Source organism: Chenopodium quinoa, unplaced genomic scaffold (genome assembly GCF_001683475.1).
Source record: "Chenopodium quinoa cultivar QQ74 unplaced genomic scaffold, ASM168347v1, whole genome shotgun sequence".
In the NCBI taxonomy this organism is placed as follows: Eukaryota; Viridiplantae; Streptophyta; class Magnoliopsida; order Caryophyllales; family Amaranthaceae; genus Chenopodium; species Chenopodium quinoa.
In genome coordinates, this window is record NW_018745684.1 from 9,193,833 (window position 1) to 9,211,055 (window position 17,223).

At 40.4% G+C, this 17,223-nt stretch overlaps 1 protein-coding gene across 1 annotated transcript; it reads left to right on the top strand.

Moving 5' to 3' along the window:
* Positions 1-6,074: 6,074 nt before the first annotated feature.
* On the top strand, positions 6,075-16,623 carry LOC110717528. Its single transcript, XM_021896251.1, has 21 exons — positions 6,075-6,281; positions 6,392-6,564; positions 6,668-6,838; positions 6,957-7,067; positions 7,154-7,231; positions 7,541-7,737; positions 7,813-7,873; positions 8,409-8,483; positions 8,660-8,737; positions 9,099-9,161; positions 9,235-9,318; positions 9,432-9,604; positions 9,839-9,878; positions 9,960-10,103; positions 10,215-10,334; positions 10,433-10,648; positions 11,632-11,808; positions 12,634-13,312; positions 14,404-14,609; positions 14,839-14,974; positions 16,223-16,623. Exons 1-21 carry the CDS (start codon positions 6,140-6,142, stop codon positions 16,369-16,371), a joined length of 3,273 nt encoding a protein of 1,090 aa, XP_021751943.1. The 5' UTR covers positions 6,075-6,139; the 3' UTR covers positions 16,372-16,623.
* The last annotated feature ends 600 nt before the right edge of the window (positions 16,624-17,223 follow it).

Below are 17,223 nucleotides of genomic sequence, written 5' to 3' on the forward strand. Positions count from 1 at the left end.
GATAGCCGTCAGATCAATATCCGGACGGTGTATGAGCCGGCCAAATCTCTGAAACTTATCACACTTATTCACCATTTCCGTGGCGTCTGCCTCAAGAGTGGGCCAAAAGTAGCATTGCCGCCTGACCCTTTTTGCTAGAGTTCTGCCGCCTATATGCGATGCACAAAAACCCGAGTGCAGATCCTCTAGAACCTCTTTCCCCCGTTCAAGGGTAACACACTTCAACAACGGTTGAAGGTAACCCTTCCCGAAGAGTTCCCCCTTGTAGATCTCAAAGCTCGTGGCTCGCTTTTTTAACGCGACCACTTCAGAAGGGGCATCCGGCAAAGTGTCGTCTTCCAAATAATCCCGGATGGCATCCATCCAGGTAGAGCTTCGGTCAAGAACTCCAATGGGATCATGCTCAATGCTTCTTTTTTCCATGACTTCCCAAAAGACTAACCTAGGCGCATCACAAGTGGCGGATGATGCCAGTTTAGACAGTGCATCCGCCTGATTGTTTTATGACCTGGGCACCTGACTTAGATGAAATTCATCAAGTGTCCCGGCCTCATCTTTGACCGCCTACAGATACTTGATCATGGCGGGATGGGTGGCCTCGTAGTCACCATGGTATTGGCTAACGATCAACTGAGAATCTGAGCAGGCGTCAACTTTCCTTGCCCCTGCCGCCTTACACATGTGGATACCGGCTAGCAAGGCCTTATATTCCGCCTCATTATTTGAGGCTTGGAACTTGAACCGTAGTGCATATTCATATTGGTACCCTTCCGGAGACTTGCAAATTACGCCTGCACCACAGCCATTCGTAGTAGAGCTCCCGTCTACATAAACCTTCCAGACCTGATCAACATTGTCCGGCTGAGTCGGCCTTGTCATTTCCACAGTGAAGTCGGCGAACGCCTGACCCTTCACTGCCTTTCTTGGTTCGAAGGTGATTTCCAAACTTTGCATTTCAATAGCCCACTTGAGCATTCTGCCGGATGACTCCAAGGTTGTCATTGGCCGCTTGAGGGGTTAGTCTGTGTAGACCACCACCGGATGTGCCAAGAAGTATGGTTTCAACTTCTTGACTGCCATGAACAAGGCAAGGCCAAATTTTTCAACCAAGGGGTACCGCAGCTCAGCATTTCGAAGAACATGGCTAATGAAATAGACCGAGAGCTGCGCACCGTCTCTTTCAGCTAGGAGAACGGCACTGAGGGCATGATCCGAGACGGCTAAATACATGTAGAGAATCTCTCCTACTAGAGGGCTGACCAGCCGCGGCAATGAGTGGAGGTGCTCTTTCAATTTCTGGAATGCCGCCTCAGCATTTCCCCCCCATTCAAATCTAGTCTTCTTCTTGATTGCTTGGAAGAAATGAAGGCACTTGTCGCCTGACCGGCTGAGGAATCTCCCCAATGCCGCCAGACAACCGGTAAGCTTTTGGACGTCCTTCACAGATCGAGGTAACTTCATGTCAACCACCGCCTGTACCTTTTTCGGATTGGCCTCTATCCCCCTTTGATCAATCAAGAATCCGAGAAACTTCCCAGACTCAACACCAAAGACACACTTTTTGGGATTAAGTATGACCTTATGCCGCCTGAGGGTGGTGAAGGTTTTGCGGAGATCAGCAAGGTGATCCGTCTAGAGCTTAGATTTGACTATCATGTCATTAATGTACGCCTCTACATTCCTCCTAATTTGATTAATGAAGACCGTATTAATCATCCTTTGCAAGGTAGCAGGCGCATTCTTCAGCCCAAACGGCATCACCGTATAACAGAATAACCCTTGATCAGTGACGAATGTCGTCTTCTCTTGATCTTTTTTCCAGAAGGGTATCTGATGGAAGCCGGAATAGGCATCCATGAAGCTCATCAAGGCATGAACGGCTGTAGAGTCGACCAGACTGTCGATCTTTGGAAGTGGATAGCTATCCTTCGGACATGCCTTTGTTCAGATCTGTGTAGTCAACACACATCCGCCAGGTACCATTCGGCTTCTTGACGAGAACAACGTTTGCTACCCAATCCGGGTAGAAGCATTGCTGAATGAACCCGGCATCTAGCAGCTTCTTGACCTCGGTGGCTGCAGCCTGAGATCTTTCCTCGCCGTGGTTCCTTTTCTTTTGCCTTACTGGCTTCTTTTTTGGATCCACGGCAAGTTTGTGGATAGCAAGATCCGGGCTGACGTCTCACATCTCTTCCACTTCAAAGGCAAAAATGTCTTTGAATTCTTTCAATAGTTGGTGCAAATCTGCACCCAATTTTGCAAAAGCAACCGTCCCCACTTTAACGGTTCGTTCCGGACGGCTGTCATCCAAAACAGTTTCCGGACAGCGCGACTTCCTTGAGATTATCAAGGTCGATGGGTTCCTCGCCTTGGCCAGCTGTGACCACAGTAGGCTTGACGTCTGAGAGATAACACTCCCTTGCCATCTTCTGATCCCCGCTCAAGGAACCCACCATTCCATCATCCCTCTCAATTTTGATCAGCATGAGAGAGGGGATGATGACTACCTTGGACTCGTTGAGGTTGGACAGCCTAAAATCATATTGTAGGCGGTGAATTCCTCGACCACCAAGAACTTGACGACCATGTGCCGTCCTTCCCCCTTCTCTCCTAGCCGGATGGGTAGGTCAATCCTCCCCACCGGATGCACTACCCCTCCCCCAAAGCTAACTAGGGGGTGAGAAGCCTTGTGCATGTTGCTAGGCTTGTACTTGAGCTTCGCCAAGCACTGGTAGCTGATAAGGTCAGACGAGCTCCCGGTATCAATTAGGATCCGGCCCACTCGTTGGTTGGCAACCTTGCATTCGATGACAATAGGGTCATCATGAGGCCGCCTGACCTTACCCCGATCCTTTTCAGAGATGAGGACCTCGGGGAAGGTGTCTTTCGACGCCTGACCCTCATCCACTGAGTTGACCAACTTCCGGATGTTGTCCTTGGCACCCCGGATAGTAGGACCCCCTCCGGCGAAGTTGCCTACTATGGTATATATTTGCTCGTCATCAGTGTCGGAGCTTACAGCCGGCTTCTTGGACGGTTGTCCATTGTTTGTTTTGGGGTTACCCTTGGACTTCACCATATAGGACTTCAAAACCCCCTCATCAGCCAGACGGTCCAATAGTCGCCTGAGGCTATAGCAACCATTGGTGTCATGGCCAATATCCTCGTGGAATTGACAGTACTTGCTCTTGTCCCGACTATTGATGGGACTTTTCATTGCTGCCGGTTTTTCAAGGGTCAACCGGTCTTTGATTCCCATGAGGATGGAGGAGCAGTCCTTGTTGAACTCGTACTTAGGAACATACGGCTTCAACTCCTTCTTTTTCTTCTAGGACGGCTGACCAGAATGGTCCGCCGCCCAAACTTCTTTTCTTTTCTTGCTCTCTTCTTTCTTGGCCGACTGAGCAGGCCGACTGTCTCTTCTGTCGGACTTTTTAAGGTCCTATGAGTGCTTGATGGCACAGAGCTCCGTCGCCTGTATGTAGGCTTTGGCTTCCATCAACGCCTCTTGGAGGGTAGCAACCCTCTTTCTGACCAGGTTGAACTTAAAGGTCGACCCGTCCTTCAGACCTTTGAAGAAGTCTGTATAAGCAACTTCATCAGACAGCCCTTGGATCTGAATTCTCATCAGATTGAACCGCCTGACATACCTTAGTCCCTCCTTGTCTCCCTGCTGAATAGCCCCCAAATCGAGACTTGTCTTTTTGGCAGGGATGTTCATGGAGAAGTTGGACGCGAACAGGTATGCCAGCGTCTTGAAGTTATTGATGCATCCGGCTGACAAATCGTCAAACCACCGTTGGGCTATGCCCTTCAATGTTGTCGGGAAGCATCGGCACCAGGCGACATCATCCAACCCTTGTAAGTACATGAGGTTGGAGTAGGCCATTAGGTGGTCTTCCGGGTTGGTGGTACCGTCATAGGTACCAACCAACACATTTTTAACCTTGATCGGTTGAGCCGCCTCGGTTATTTCCCTGGAGAACGCCGACGGCTGTTCCCCAAGGTTAAGCAGCCGGAGCTGCCAGTCCATGGGCTGGACCTGCTGTGCCGCCTGACCCCTAAAGAGGGTCGGCTGCATGTATGGTGATCCATATGGCATGTATGGCTGTTGGGGCACATACGGAGCCGACTGGATAATTTGAGGACCAGTGCGTGCGGACATGCCACGTGATTGACTCTCTCAGTTTGTCTCCGAATACTTCATTGAAGTATAACGGAAGCTGTTTGGGTAAGTCGACGTCGAGGCCGGCTCAACATTTGCTGACTTCTCTTCTCTTGGATGAAAATCCGGGCATCCGAGTAAGTCTTTTTTGACCCATCCGGCTGAACTTGTCGGATGACCTTCCTTTGCCCTGATTCAGGGAAACGAAGTCTAGATAGGTCAATCAGAGGCTCATCCGCCCCCTTTGGTTTAGGGTGAGGGGTTGGCACCCGATCTTTGGTATGCTTCTTCCCGAAGGGAGAAGACTTCTTGGGCGACTGACCCTTGTTGGAGCCAGTTGACTTCTTTATTATGTCCTTGATCTCCCCTTTGAAACTCGTCATGAATTTCATGAGTTCGTCTCTGGTGACGGGGGCAGTCCTCCGCTGCCCGGGGTCACCCAGCCGGCTTGCCGGTTCGGCTGCTGGGACCAGCTTTGTCTTCGCCCCTTTCCCTTGTTTCTTTGGAACGGGTGCGTCTTGTTCTAAATGACCCGTCTGAGGCGACGTAGGTGTCGATCGCGTAGTCGTCACCACTATCTTGGTCCGTGTGGACCTCGGTCTCGGCCATGAGCCGCTTGCCCTTAGCAGGCGGTACAGAGTCGGATGCCATCTTAGAAGTACTCTCCCCACAGACGGCGCCAAATGTTTCGGGGTTTTTGGAGTCTCTCTCGAGAGTTACAATTCCAAGAATGCGCGTCGATCGTCTGTACCTGCAAAACCACGGAAACTCCGGTTGGGTGGAGTTCCGCCTCCGACGATCAAGTTAGAACGCATATGAGGAGTATAGTGCGGAATGTAAAAGTTTTCTCTCTGATTCAGAGAGAATTCTGCAATTAATATTGCTCAGTTTTTGTGTTTGTATTTTTGTGTATTTGTGAATGTTTTTTTCCTTGGATCTGTAATAAAAGAGGATTTTCCTCTATTTACAGTGCAAGGGGATCAATTCCCCTTTTAGGGTTAAAGTGTCACGTGTGAGCGAAGGATTGGATCCCGTTGGGCCTTCCTGAGGCTGACACGTGTCAGCATGCTATTGGGCCACGTGGCATAGGGTAATTTTACCCTAAACAGATAGGGTTGGTGGGGTAAATTTTTTACACCTCACTAATCCCTCAATCTGGTAACGGCCTAACGGGTATAACGACATTTGAACAGCGCGACACACTTTTCCCCGATTTTTCTTTTTAAAATTAAAAGGGTTTTTCTATATAGTAACCTTGTTAATTTCGTTTTTCTACGTTGTGCCCCAACATATATTACTTTCCACACTGTAACCCCAATATACATTTTGTTTCCATACGGTAACCTTGCCGTTAAAAAATTCCGTTAATGGGGCCCATTCGCCATTTATTAATATTTTTTTTATCGATTTGCGCATTGGAAAATATTCCGTTAAAGGTTTTGGGGGCTATTTTGGCCCTTATGGGCCAAGATGAACTCAGATTTCACAAAAAATAACGTAAATGCCTTGTTTTACGTATTAAAATGTGAACACGTAAATCGAAACATTTTTTAATAAGTAAAACGAGGCATTTAAGTTATTTTTTTACCAAATCTGAGCTCAATTTGGTTCCTTAAGCCCTAAAATAGCCCCCAAAACCTTTAACGAAAGGTTTTTCAACGCGCAAATCGATAAAAAAAATATTAATAAATGGAGAGTAGGCTCCACTATCGTAATTTTTTAACATCGCGATAACGACAAGGTTAGCGTATGGAAACAAAATGTATATTGGGGTTATATTGTAGAAAGTGATATATATTGAGGTATAATGTAGAAATATAAAATTAATAGGGTTACTATATAGAAAAACCCAAATTAAAATATGTGATTTATAAAATCCCATCATTTTCCCGCCAATTACCGTCTTTCACTTCCCCTTTTTTCCTACTTCAAAATCCCCAAAATTTCTAGGGTTTTTCTCTCTCCTCTTCATCAATGGCGGACACTCTTCGAATTGCTCAACTACTCAATGAAACCTTCAATTCCGACGGCCAAGTAGTTCACAACGCCGCACAGCAACTCGATTGCCTTTCAGCCGCCTCCGATTTCCCTTTAACACTCCTCTCCATTGTCAATGGTAACTCATTTATGCTCTTTCTAGAATTCAATTTGATTTCTGTCTGTAATGCTTTGGATTCCATTTTGTGGTTTTGAAATTCGATAGTTTGGATTTGATTGATGGTGTAGGAGATGGAAATCAAGGTCAAAAAATAGCTGCTGCTACTTATCTAAAGAATTTGATTAGACGAAATGTTTTTGGCGAAGGAAAATCTGGTTCTTTTAGTAAGGATTTTAAGGAGAAGCTACTCGAATCGTTGCTTCGAGCGGAATTGCCGGTTCTTAGAGTCTTGGTTGAAGCGGTACCTAATTTGTTGAACTTGATCTTAAGATTTCCTTTTATTGAGTTTTGTTTTTGCACGATACAAAATCATAATTAGTTGATTTTTTAATTTCGATTTGCAGTTTAGTTTTGTTGTTGATGCTGAATTTGTGAAGAAAAATGAATGGCATGAGCTTGTGCCACAAGTTCGTTATGCTATCCAAAATAGTGACATCATTAGTGGAAATGCGAATAGTGGGTTGAAAACACTTAACGCGCTCAAAGCTCTTCAAACATTACTTAGACCCTTTCAGGTAATTATGATACAATCAACTGTTGGTTGTTACTTGTTGATAATTGGATAAACTCATATGGCGCGAACTTGTTTTATCTCGAATTCGCTCTTTACAATATAATTGTAATGTTCTCCAGTACTTCTTGAATCCAAAAGTTGCAAAAGAACCTGTCCCACCGCAGCTGGAGCAGATTGCCAATGATATTTTGGTGCCTTTGTTGGCTATATTTCATGGTTTCGCTGAAAAGGTTCATTGCTTCTGTCTGTTGTTCTCAATTCGTCCTTGCTTGCAGCTTTGCCCTTATAATGTCTAATAGTGGTAACTTTTCTACAGGCTTTAGCTACTAAAGGAAGCTTGGACACAGAGACGGAGAATGTCATTCTAATTGTTTGCAAATGCACATACTTTGCTGTAGGTAGCTTAACATCTCTATTTGTGATTATTCGGTGACTGATGCTATCTCTTAAAATTTTGTTCTTAAGTTTCAAATAAATGACCAAAGTTTTTATTAATAATAACAATGCTCTGAAGATGAACATAGTTGATGTAGCCATTTTTGTTTGCTTATCCCTTTTTTTTCCTCTACCCATTGTCCAATTAAACTCACAATGAAGTTTTGCCTAATATTGCACCCTTATAGTTTCAAAGAATAAATAACTTATGCATAAACACACTTTTGTCGATTTACTTATCAATACTGATTGCAATTTGGATATTTAGGTCAGGTCATATATGCCAACTTCTGTTGCAACTCTGCTTCCTTCTTTCTCTGGTGACTTATGTGGCCTTTTGCAAACATTAAATCTAGAGGATTCAGTATCTTCAGAAGGTAGTCAACAAGTAAGACTAAAAACTGGAAAGAGGATCTTGCTTATGTTTTGTGCTCTTGTTACTCGACACAGAAAGTATTCTGATAAGTAAGTTAATTGTGATTGCAGTTCGTGTGCAGACTTTCCGGACTCGTATTAACATGTTTTTTCTATTGATTTCAGGTTGATGCCTGATATTATGAAATATGTTGTGCGTATTGCCAGATGTAGCTCCAATATTAGTGTATGTTTTCCACTTGTCTGTTTTTTGAAATTTTTGCAATTTATTTTAAGGAGATTATTGTGCTGTATCATTGTAAGCATTTTCTAATGCTTGTAATTCTTGTTTGGTAAAATGTGATGATTAAGCACTCTCTTTGGTTTTTATAAAGCAGTTAAAAGAGAATGGTCTTTTCTGGTCCATACTAATTGAATAACTTGTTAGTAAGAAATTCTCATAACAAAGTAATAAAGAAAAGACTTCCAACTTGCGGTAAAATACTTCACGGGGCAGGCTAGTCCTGAGGTGTCTGCATTTCTTTATTGCCTTCATATCGGTTGCTTTCCTGCAACGCAAATGTTTCTAACTGGGTAGCCTACCAATTACTTCAAGGATTCCATCAGTAGCAAGCTATTTATAGTCTTTGTTCATAAGCTCTCTTTTTAGTTTATTTCTGTAAACATATCTATGTTTAATTTGTTACTTATTTCTTGCAGCATTGGTGGTCTGTCATATTATATACTCTAAAGTGAAAATTTTGTTTATTCTTCTTATGCAGAAGCTGGACTGCTTATCAGAGAGGGTCATCTCATTGGCATTTGACGTCATTTCTCATATCTTGGAGACTGGTCTGGTGAGCTTCTACAGTTCATAGTTACTTAAGAACTATTTGGATGTTGCAATATTCAATGTCTGGATTACATAATGCTAGCTTTCAATTGGTGCAGGGTTATGTTTTCTTTTGGTTGTATCTGGTACTTTTAGTTATTTTTTTCCTTATAGTATTCTGATAGCGTCATTTGGAAGCAGGGATGGAGATTAGTTTCACCCCATTTTTCATCATTATTGGACTTAGCTATTTTTCCAGCGCTCATGATGAATGCAAAGGTTTGTTTCTCAAATTTACATATATACTGTTTCTTTCAGTTATTTCAAATATGCTGTCTTAGAGGCAAAATAATCAGGTAGTTTCAACCTCATCTGATAGTTTAAGTCCAAGGCAGACATATTGAGTGATGAATAATATAGCATTATACTATATCTTTTATTGCTTCAAAATATGATAGTGATAATAGGACAAAATTGTGTGCTGAATTTAAAATTATGAGTTTGTTTGAGGATCCATTTACAGAATAAAATCACCCTTATCACGCAGATTCTTATAGTGTCCACCATCCCACCTTAGTAACCTTTTACATACCTTTATTTTTCTGAGACTTCTCCTCTTGGTGTTTCGTACTTGTATCAGGATATCTTGGAATGGGAAGAAGATGCAGATGAGTTCTTAAGCAAGAATTTACCATCTGAGCTGGTATGCTTTTTATTTTTTAAAGTTTTGCTTTGCCCAACAAGATGCTCTGCTGATGGCTTAAACTGCCTTTTAGGAAGAAATATCTGGATGGAGAGAGGATTTATATACCGCCAGAAAAAGTGCTATGAATTTACTTGGTGTCATTTCTATGTCAAAGGTCAGTCTAGGCTCCTTTAAGTTTGCTTTGCATTTTCTGAAAGAAAAATGTAGTGTGATTGCCTGTTCAAGATCAAAAACCAGAAACAGCTTCTTATCTTTTAAGTTTTGCAGGGGCCTCCGGTGGTGGCTAGCAGTTCTTTGTCATCTTTAAAACGCAAACAGGGTGATAAGAAGAAGGGAAAAGACCAACGCTGTTCAGTTGGAGAGTTGCTAGTTCTTCCTTTTCTGTCAAAGTTTCCACTTCCTAGTGATGCAAATGCATCTGACGTTAGTATATCAAATAAGTAAGTTTCTGGCTACCATCGTTGTTTGGCAAGTTAGCAGTCTACTTACTAATTGGTCCATCACTTTCCAACACTGTTAATTTGGAGTTCTATTATGACTTGGTAGGGTGTTTCCTTGGTGTTATTCTGATGATACTTCTGAGTTCTGACAGCAATTCCTTAATAATTTGTAAAGACTGTATTGTATGGTCACCCTACATTTGTTTTCTTATGGTGTTCCCATGATAATGACAGTTATTATGGTGTTCTCATGGGGTATGGAGCTCTACAAGATGTAAGAACATCTCCTTTCTTCTCCTAATTCGTTCTGATGTAAAACTGTTATTTACGGTGGTTTTATCTTTTTTATCGACAGTTCTTAGGGGAGCAAAAACCTGAACGTACAGCAACCTTAATTAGACATCGGGTGCTACCACTTTACAAGGTCTCCATAACTCACCCTTATTTGCTTGCTGCTGCAAACTGGATACTTGGAGAGCTAGCATCCTCTCTACCCGAAGTTAGTATTTTAGTTATAATTTTATTAAATTTTCTTTTTATGGTCACAGCGCTCAACTGAATGTATTCTTTCTCAACTCTCAAATATCCAATCTACCACTATGGTTTACAGGATATGGCAGCTGATGTGTATTCTGCATTGCTTAAAGCACTGACGATACCTGATTGCGAAGACGTGTCTTGTTACCCTGTGCGAGCAAGTGCTGCTGGGGCAGTGGTCAAGATTCTTGAAGTAATTCCCTTTCTGAAGAAGTAAACTTGACTTATTGTTATTTCTTTTTCCCTCTATTCTTATCCTTCATTCTTAAATATATGTACAACACTTTGCAGAGTGATTACTTGCCACCTGACTGGCTACCTATTCTCCAAGTAGTAGTTGGTAGAATTGGTCACGAAGAAGAGGAGATTCCCATGCTATTTCAACTACTTAGCTCTGTGGTTGAGGCTGGAGAGAAAGATGTAGCAGTTCATATACCTTTAGTTGTATCACAGTTAGCTGATACAATTGCCAAGTATATGCCTTCCAATATAGAGCCATGGCCTCAAGTAAGTACTGACCTCCTCTAGCAATGCATTTTGTTTTTTGATCTATTAGTGTTTAAAAAGTTTATACAAATTATACCAAGATAATGTAATTGAGCAGGATTTATTGATTCAGTTTCTACTATAGGCTCAGAAAATCCAATTTCTAGTCTTAATGGAGAGTTTTTGGTTGGTCGTCAACAGCAGGGGTACTTTTTAAAAAAATATTTGGCAAATTTGTTGACAATTCATCAGAATCATCACATCTATATTTTGCTATTCTTTAGTGTAGTTGTCCACCACATGAGCATTAAATGTGCCTTCCAAGTAGAATTGATCTTGAAATCTCATTTGATCCTTCAGCAAAATGACTTGGATAATTTTCAAAATTGCACACATGCAGGATTGCCAATTGGATCGTTGGAATTGCCCATATGATTGTTTTGGCTCATTAGGATCATCACTATCCTATAATGAATTAAACATTCCGTTAGAATGCTGTTTGATGGGCATGAAAATGCAATTTTTGAACTCTTAGATTTTTTTATTTGAGCACTTACAAAAGATATGTCATTTGACTCTTAAAGAAATTTATTTAGTCTCTCCTCTGCTTCTTTCTCGGAACTCACAGACTGCTCACAAAAGCAAATTGCAGAAGAAGATCAACACTCACATACAAGCAAAATCAATTACCAATCAGCAATCAAAAAGCTAATACTAATTTTTAGAGTTTTGTGAGTAAGCAATTAAATTTGTAGGATTGTACAATCTAACTATCCAATCTTATGATCCAATCCCAATTGCCCCTTCTGATCCAATCCAAATTAGGACCCCAATCCTGAATCCTAGTAACATTGGTTGCCGCTTGCCTCTTGTTTTTTTTTTTTTTTTTTTGGTCTCTCATTTTTCTCTATTTAAAAATGCTGATTTCTTTCTTTTGGGTTTTTTATTTTATCTGTCAGTACTCCTGTGAGATCTTAGCAACAATCCTTTCTTACATATGGCAGGCAGTTATAAAGGGCTTTGCAGCACTATCTGTAATGGCTAAATCTTGGCTAGACGCGGTACCTGAAGAAGAGGAACAGAACTACATAAGTGAAAAGTGGGAATCTAATCAGAGAACTATGGCTAGAGCCTTTTCTGCCCTATTGCAACAGGCATGGCTTGTAACCAAGGAAATATCGGTGAGGGTCAAATTACAATATAAGCACTTGTTTTGAGTAGCTCGTCGATTTAGTCAACTATTTGCATTAATGGCCTGCATATATGGTGTACAAATCTTTTCATGTTCACCTTCTGTGCATTATCTACATGCAAGTGCTTCTCTGTTCTACTGTTCTATTCACCCTTTTTTTGGCCTTGTCAATGTTGTATATGCCTCTCTCAATATGATCTCCTAATGTTGATATCATACGATTTGGTAACAACAATGTCTCTTGACTCTCTTCTCAACTCTATAGACAATGTACAGAGTATATGATCAACATGCATAGGCCACTTTCTGTCATTTGCCTAAGTAAAGTTCTAATTACTAGGCAGAAGATGATATATTTTTTATGAGCTTCATGCCTTTTATTAAGCTCCTTCACATGCTGAACAGTTCAAAAGAATAATCTGTATAAGAAGTTCAGTTAGCAAATTCCCTGACTTGGACGGACCAAGTACGAGTAGACTAGTTGTATCAACTTGTATAGAATGTACTTTTTCGTTGCCTATTTTGTCTTGTCAGTCTTTTTATAATATTCGGTAGTTAGAGTAAAATCAAAGCTGGCTGAGAACGGCAGTTGGAAACATACCAATGTTTTACCTCTATAGCGAGTCTGAGTAGTCGAGAAAGTGTTTAATTGGTTGCTATTCTTAATGAGTCAATTAGTTTAAATCTTCCTTTATTCTTTGTTTCCTTTTACTTTTTATCAACAAGATAGGGAGTTATTCGACTTAAAAGTCTGCATATCTTAATTTAATTGTCGAAAAGGTTTATACATTTTGATAGTGGTGACAATGGTCAGGATGATGATGATGATACTTCACCGCATTCATGCATTGATGATGCATCAACAATGCTTTGGTTCATCATCCGGTCCAGCACTAACAATGATGCTCTTCTGGAACTCAAAGTATCAGAACTTTTGTTAGCTTGGACTGAAATCATAGCAGATTGGCATTCCTGGGAAGAAGTGGAGGACTTGGCTGTCTTTGACTGCATTAAGGAGGTTGTTAATCTAGAGACGAACCTTGGCCTGCCGAATTTATTCATCGCTAAGATGCCTCCACCACCAGCGCCTCCTGTACCAGAAAAATCTCTCATTGAAAATATTGCAACATTTGTCAGTGAAGCCATTTCGCAGTATCCTTCTGCAGCATCAAGGGCTTGTGCATGTGTACATACCCTTCTTCATCTGCCATGTTATTCTTCTGATACAGAGGAAGTCAGGCGTTCATTGGTAATTGCTTTTAGTCAAGCTGCAGCATCTAGATTCAAAGATATTCAAAGTAAACCCTGTTCACTTTGGAAACCATTGTTGCTTGCGGTATCATCATGTTATTTGTACTATCCTGATGCTGTCCAGTCAGTACTAGAAAAGGTTGAAAAGGGTGGTTTCATACTCTGGGTATCTGCTGTGAACTCCATCTCCTCCATCTCATTCACACCAAACACTACAACAGAGTCAGAAATTAAATTAGTTGGTGGGTTTCTTTTCACTTCAGCTCTCTGTTTTTTATTTTCCATTGCGTATAGTAGCACTAAAATATGGTCATGCATAATACTGAACTACTGATCATCAACAGTACCCGTGTGTCTTTTGCATGTTTCTTGGTGCTATTGATAATTTGACGGTTCTGATTCTTGTAAATTACCAGGCCTTTCCTTTTTTCCTATTATTCTAACAGAGAAGTACTATTATCTCATTATCCATAGTTCAGTTTTGGATAGATTAAGTGGGGAATGGATTTTTTCCAGCTACACTGATTATTGGCTTGAAGTTGCACATAATGGGTTGGTCTCAAAATCTCATAATAATAAGGTAACCATCATTCACCACAACAGTAAACCACCACCAACACATAAACCAACTCAGGCCTGTACGATTCCATCATTAGCTAGAAGTTTGGATGCAATATTAGCTTTTTGTTGAAGTACCACAATGTTTTTCTCTTGATGCTAGACTATTTTACTCGAACTAGGCTAGAATTTTCAGACACACAGGTACGAGTGTTCAGACATGATCATCTTATAAATTTTTTGCATGATTTTGATCTTATTCAAGTCATCAAGTGTCGTATTCATGTCTGAGTACACGACACAGCTACTTGAGGTGAAATGATGTTTGAAGAGTCAGGAGTTACATAGCTGCTAGCCTGCTAGACACAAAATTACTTTGTTCATACAGCTGGGACCAATCAACATGCAGTCAACAATGTATCTCCAGTTCCAGCTCAAATGCTATCAATGGATTTAGTCATTTAGATCTTATAAGATTCATAACTTAGTAAGGACCATTACAGTTTCTAATAGATGGTAAAGTACCAAAAAATTTAGGATAGTTTTCTTCATATCCTGTATAGTTTTTGGGTTTATCCTCTTATGTACAATACAAGCTACATGCTTGAGCTTGGAATGTCAAACTTACCCCCACCCCCTCTTCCCCCTCCGCCTCTCTTACCTCCCAAGGGTGGACACTATTGACATTTGCCAGTTGTCCATTGTGTATCTTAATCTGCAATTTTCTTTTCTTTTTATTCTACCCCATTCTTATCTATTGCATCCTTGATTTCAGTTATCACTCTTGGCAAGGTGGTTGAACAGCTTTTAACTGTGGGAAGCCCAACTAGTGGCTTGTTATGGGAATGCTTTAGTTCGCTCTTGTCAGCATTTGCACGATTGAAAGAAATTCAGGAAGCAAATGACTTGGATGAAGAAATTGAAGATGTTGAAGAAACGGGAAATGAAGAGGAAGAGGAATCTGATGACGATGATGATGAGGTTTGACTTATGTTGCTTCTCTTTTATTTCTAACTTTAGTTGTCCACCTCATCCTTGTTGCTCACTTCAGATTCAGAGGTGTAAAATTCCATTGCATTGCATCTTTGAAAATGAAACAGCTATAATGGCAACTGGGTGCTTGGGAATTTTGATAAGAGTGCAATTGCAAGTATATGTTATCCAGCTTTTAACTTCTTTGTTTAATGCTGTCCCTAATTGGTAAAATTAGGACTCTGATGATGATGTACAAGAAGAAACTGAAGAAGAGTTTCTGGAAAGATATGCTGAGGCTGCTGCAGCTTTGGAAAATGGAAATCTTGCTGAAGAAGGGGACTTGGAGGATTTTGATGAAGAACTTGAATTGGGTTAGACATCTACTCTCAAATCTATTAAATCACTTTACCATTTAGAGAAACATTGCCACTTGAGCACAAAATTTTGACAAAATGTTTATACTCTCTTTGTTCCATAGTATTTGCTTGTTATTCCATTCAGGGATTTACCAAAATGTTCACAAGAATTTTACTGTTAAGATAATGCGTACTTTAGACATTCATTTTCCCCTTTCGGCCTTTCCCCACTTATTCTATAGTGCAATGCTGTAATCAATGCTAACTTGACCATTTCTCAAAATTAGTGCAAAAGGTGATCAGACGAGTAGTTAAAAATAGAATGACACTGATGGACTAAACAAAGATAAAAACAGCCAAACAGTTGCATACAGACATGTGGAGATATAGTGTGCAGAGTTAGGCTCATGGGAGGGCAAAGTCTTTTAGATGCTACTATGCAAGAATTATGATCTTAGCACCCCAATTCATATACATGCTGCAAATGCAAGACAGTATGAGGAAACTTCCTATGTCTCACAAGTTGGTGTATAAAAAGTTGATATGATATTTTGTTGTTTGATGCCTTTTCAGCATAATCAATTTTAGGATTTCTCTCTATGTTGCTCCAACTTGGCATTTTTGTTGACACGCCTGCTGAATGACAAGGATATAGATGTGGAATTCATACATGACTCTTGATTTCATTAGGACAACAAATTATTTACGAAATCCGTAATTAACTCTTGAAATTACAATAGGACATCAAACCACTATATCTTGATGCAATTAACCTACATGGTGTAGATGCAGATCTACTGATAGGTTAATACAGTGTCAATCTCTCTGTTTTTGGGGATTGCAATCTTGAGTTAGTATTTAGATGGGTGCATCCAAAAGTTTTTAAAAATTTAGTTGACATCAAACCATATTACGGAGTAATAATTGCGTTTTGCCCCTATTTTGTTACTGAAAATAGATGCATGATCCTCAATTTAAATATTCGTAGGTACTCAAGACTGTATAATCCTATCACCTGTGTCTGAATTTAGGATAGTATTCCCCCATTCCTCCATGTCCTAATATTGAGTTATGGCAAGTCCCACACTCGAATCTGTATCCATATACAACTATACCCGAGGGCTGAGTCCAATAGCATAGGTTCTCTTTTTTCAAACAAGTTCATTAAGCTGATCATGCATTCATGCTGCCATGAACAAGCTGACAGACATCCTGATGCTATCAATTTATTGATCTTAGTTCTGTTTTTTGTGATTTATATAGGTTCACTTGAAGAGCTTGATCCACAGATATTTTTGCAATCTCTACTGGAAAGATATCATCAATCAATTGTACAAAATCAGGTTCTGTCTCCACAACTTATTTCAAGCTTGCGTAGCTTGTTTCCGGAATTCACTGGGTTCGGCCAGTAATTTGATTGTAATCAAATACTCTTATGTGCATAATTAGAGCCAAAATGGGTAGAGGAAAGCTTTTATTGCAAGTCATATTTCTCAATTGATTCTTTTCATTAATTTATTATTTGTGTGATGTACCCGTGAGTAATCAAGCTTGGATTAGCTCGTTTGCAACCTGTTGCATATACTTGAGCAGTGTATGAACTTGGATCAATATATTTCTATCTTTGTTTAATATTATACAGGAATTAGAGTTTTGAATTTGCATACCCTTTCATCGCTTTTGAAGATTGGTTGTTTGTTTTAATTATGCACTCTGTTACTATGGTAATTGTTTTATGGTAAAGGAATCCCATCCCCAAAACACACTGATCCGATTAATTTGATATTAAAATTAATCAAAAGATTTGCAGAATATAAATTAACATAAACATTTAACGCAGTATCAATCTTTGCAATAATATAATTGAAGTACATGGTCATCAACAATTAAATAACTCAATTCGTAATTCGTTGAATACATTCGTAATTCATTAACATAATGTATAGACTTTGAATAATATTCTTAAAAAATCTTATGTAAGAAATTGATCTTAAACTCCATGAAGAAGCTCCGAATTAGCATTAGGAATAAAAGTTAAGCCGCACTTGCCGCAAGAAAGGCGGTCGGAGTGAGCCGCCATGAAAGAGCCAGCACCACACTGAGGAGAAGGGCACTCCTTTCGCAGCTTCTCGAGGTTTCCAGAATCATCATCAATTTTGTAGAGCTTTAGAATGGCAAGAGGCTCTTTCTTCTTCTCATGGTGGGTTTTCTTTGAGGTTGTGAATGTCTTCTTCTTGTGCTTTTTGCCGCCCATCTTTTCCCCC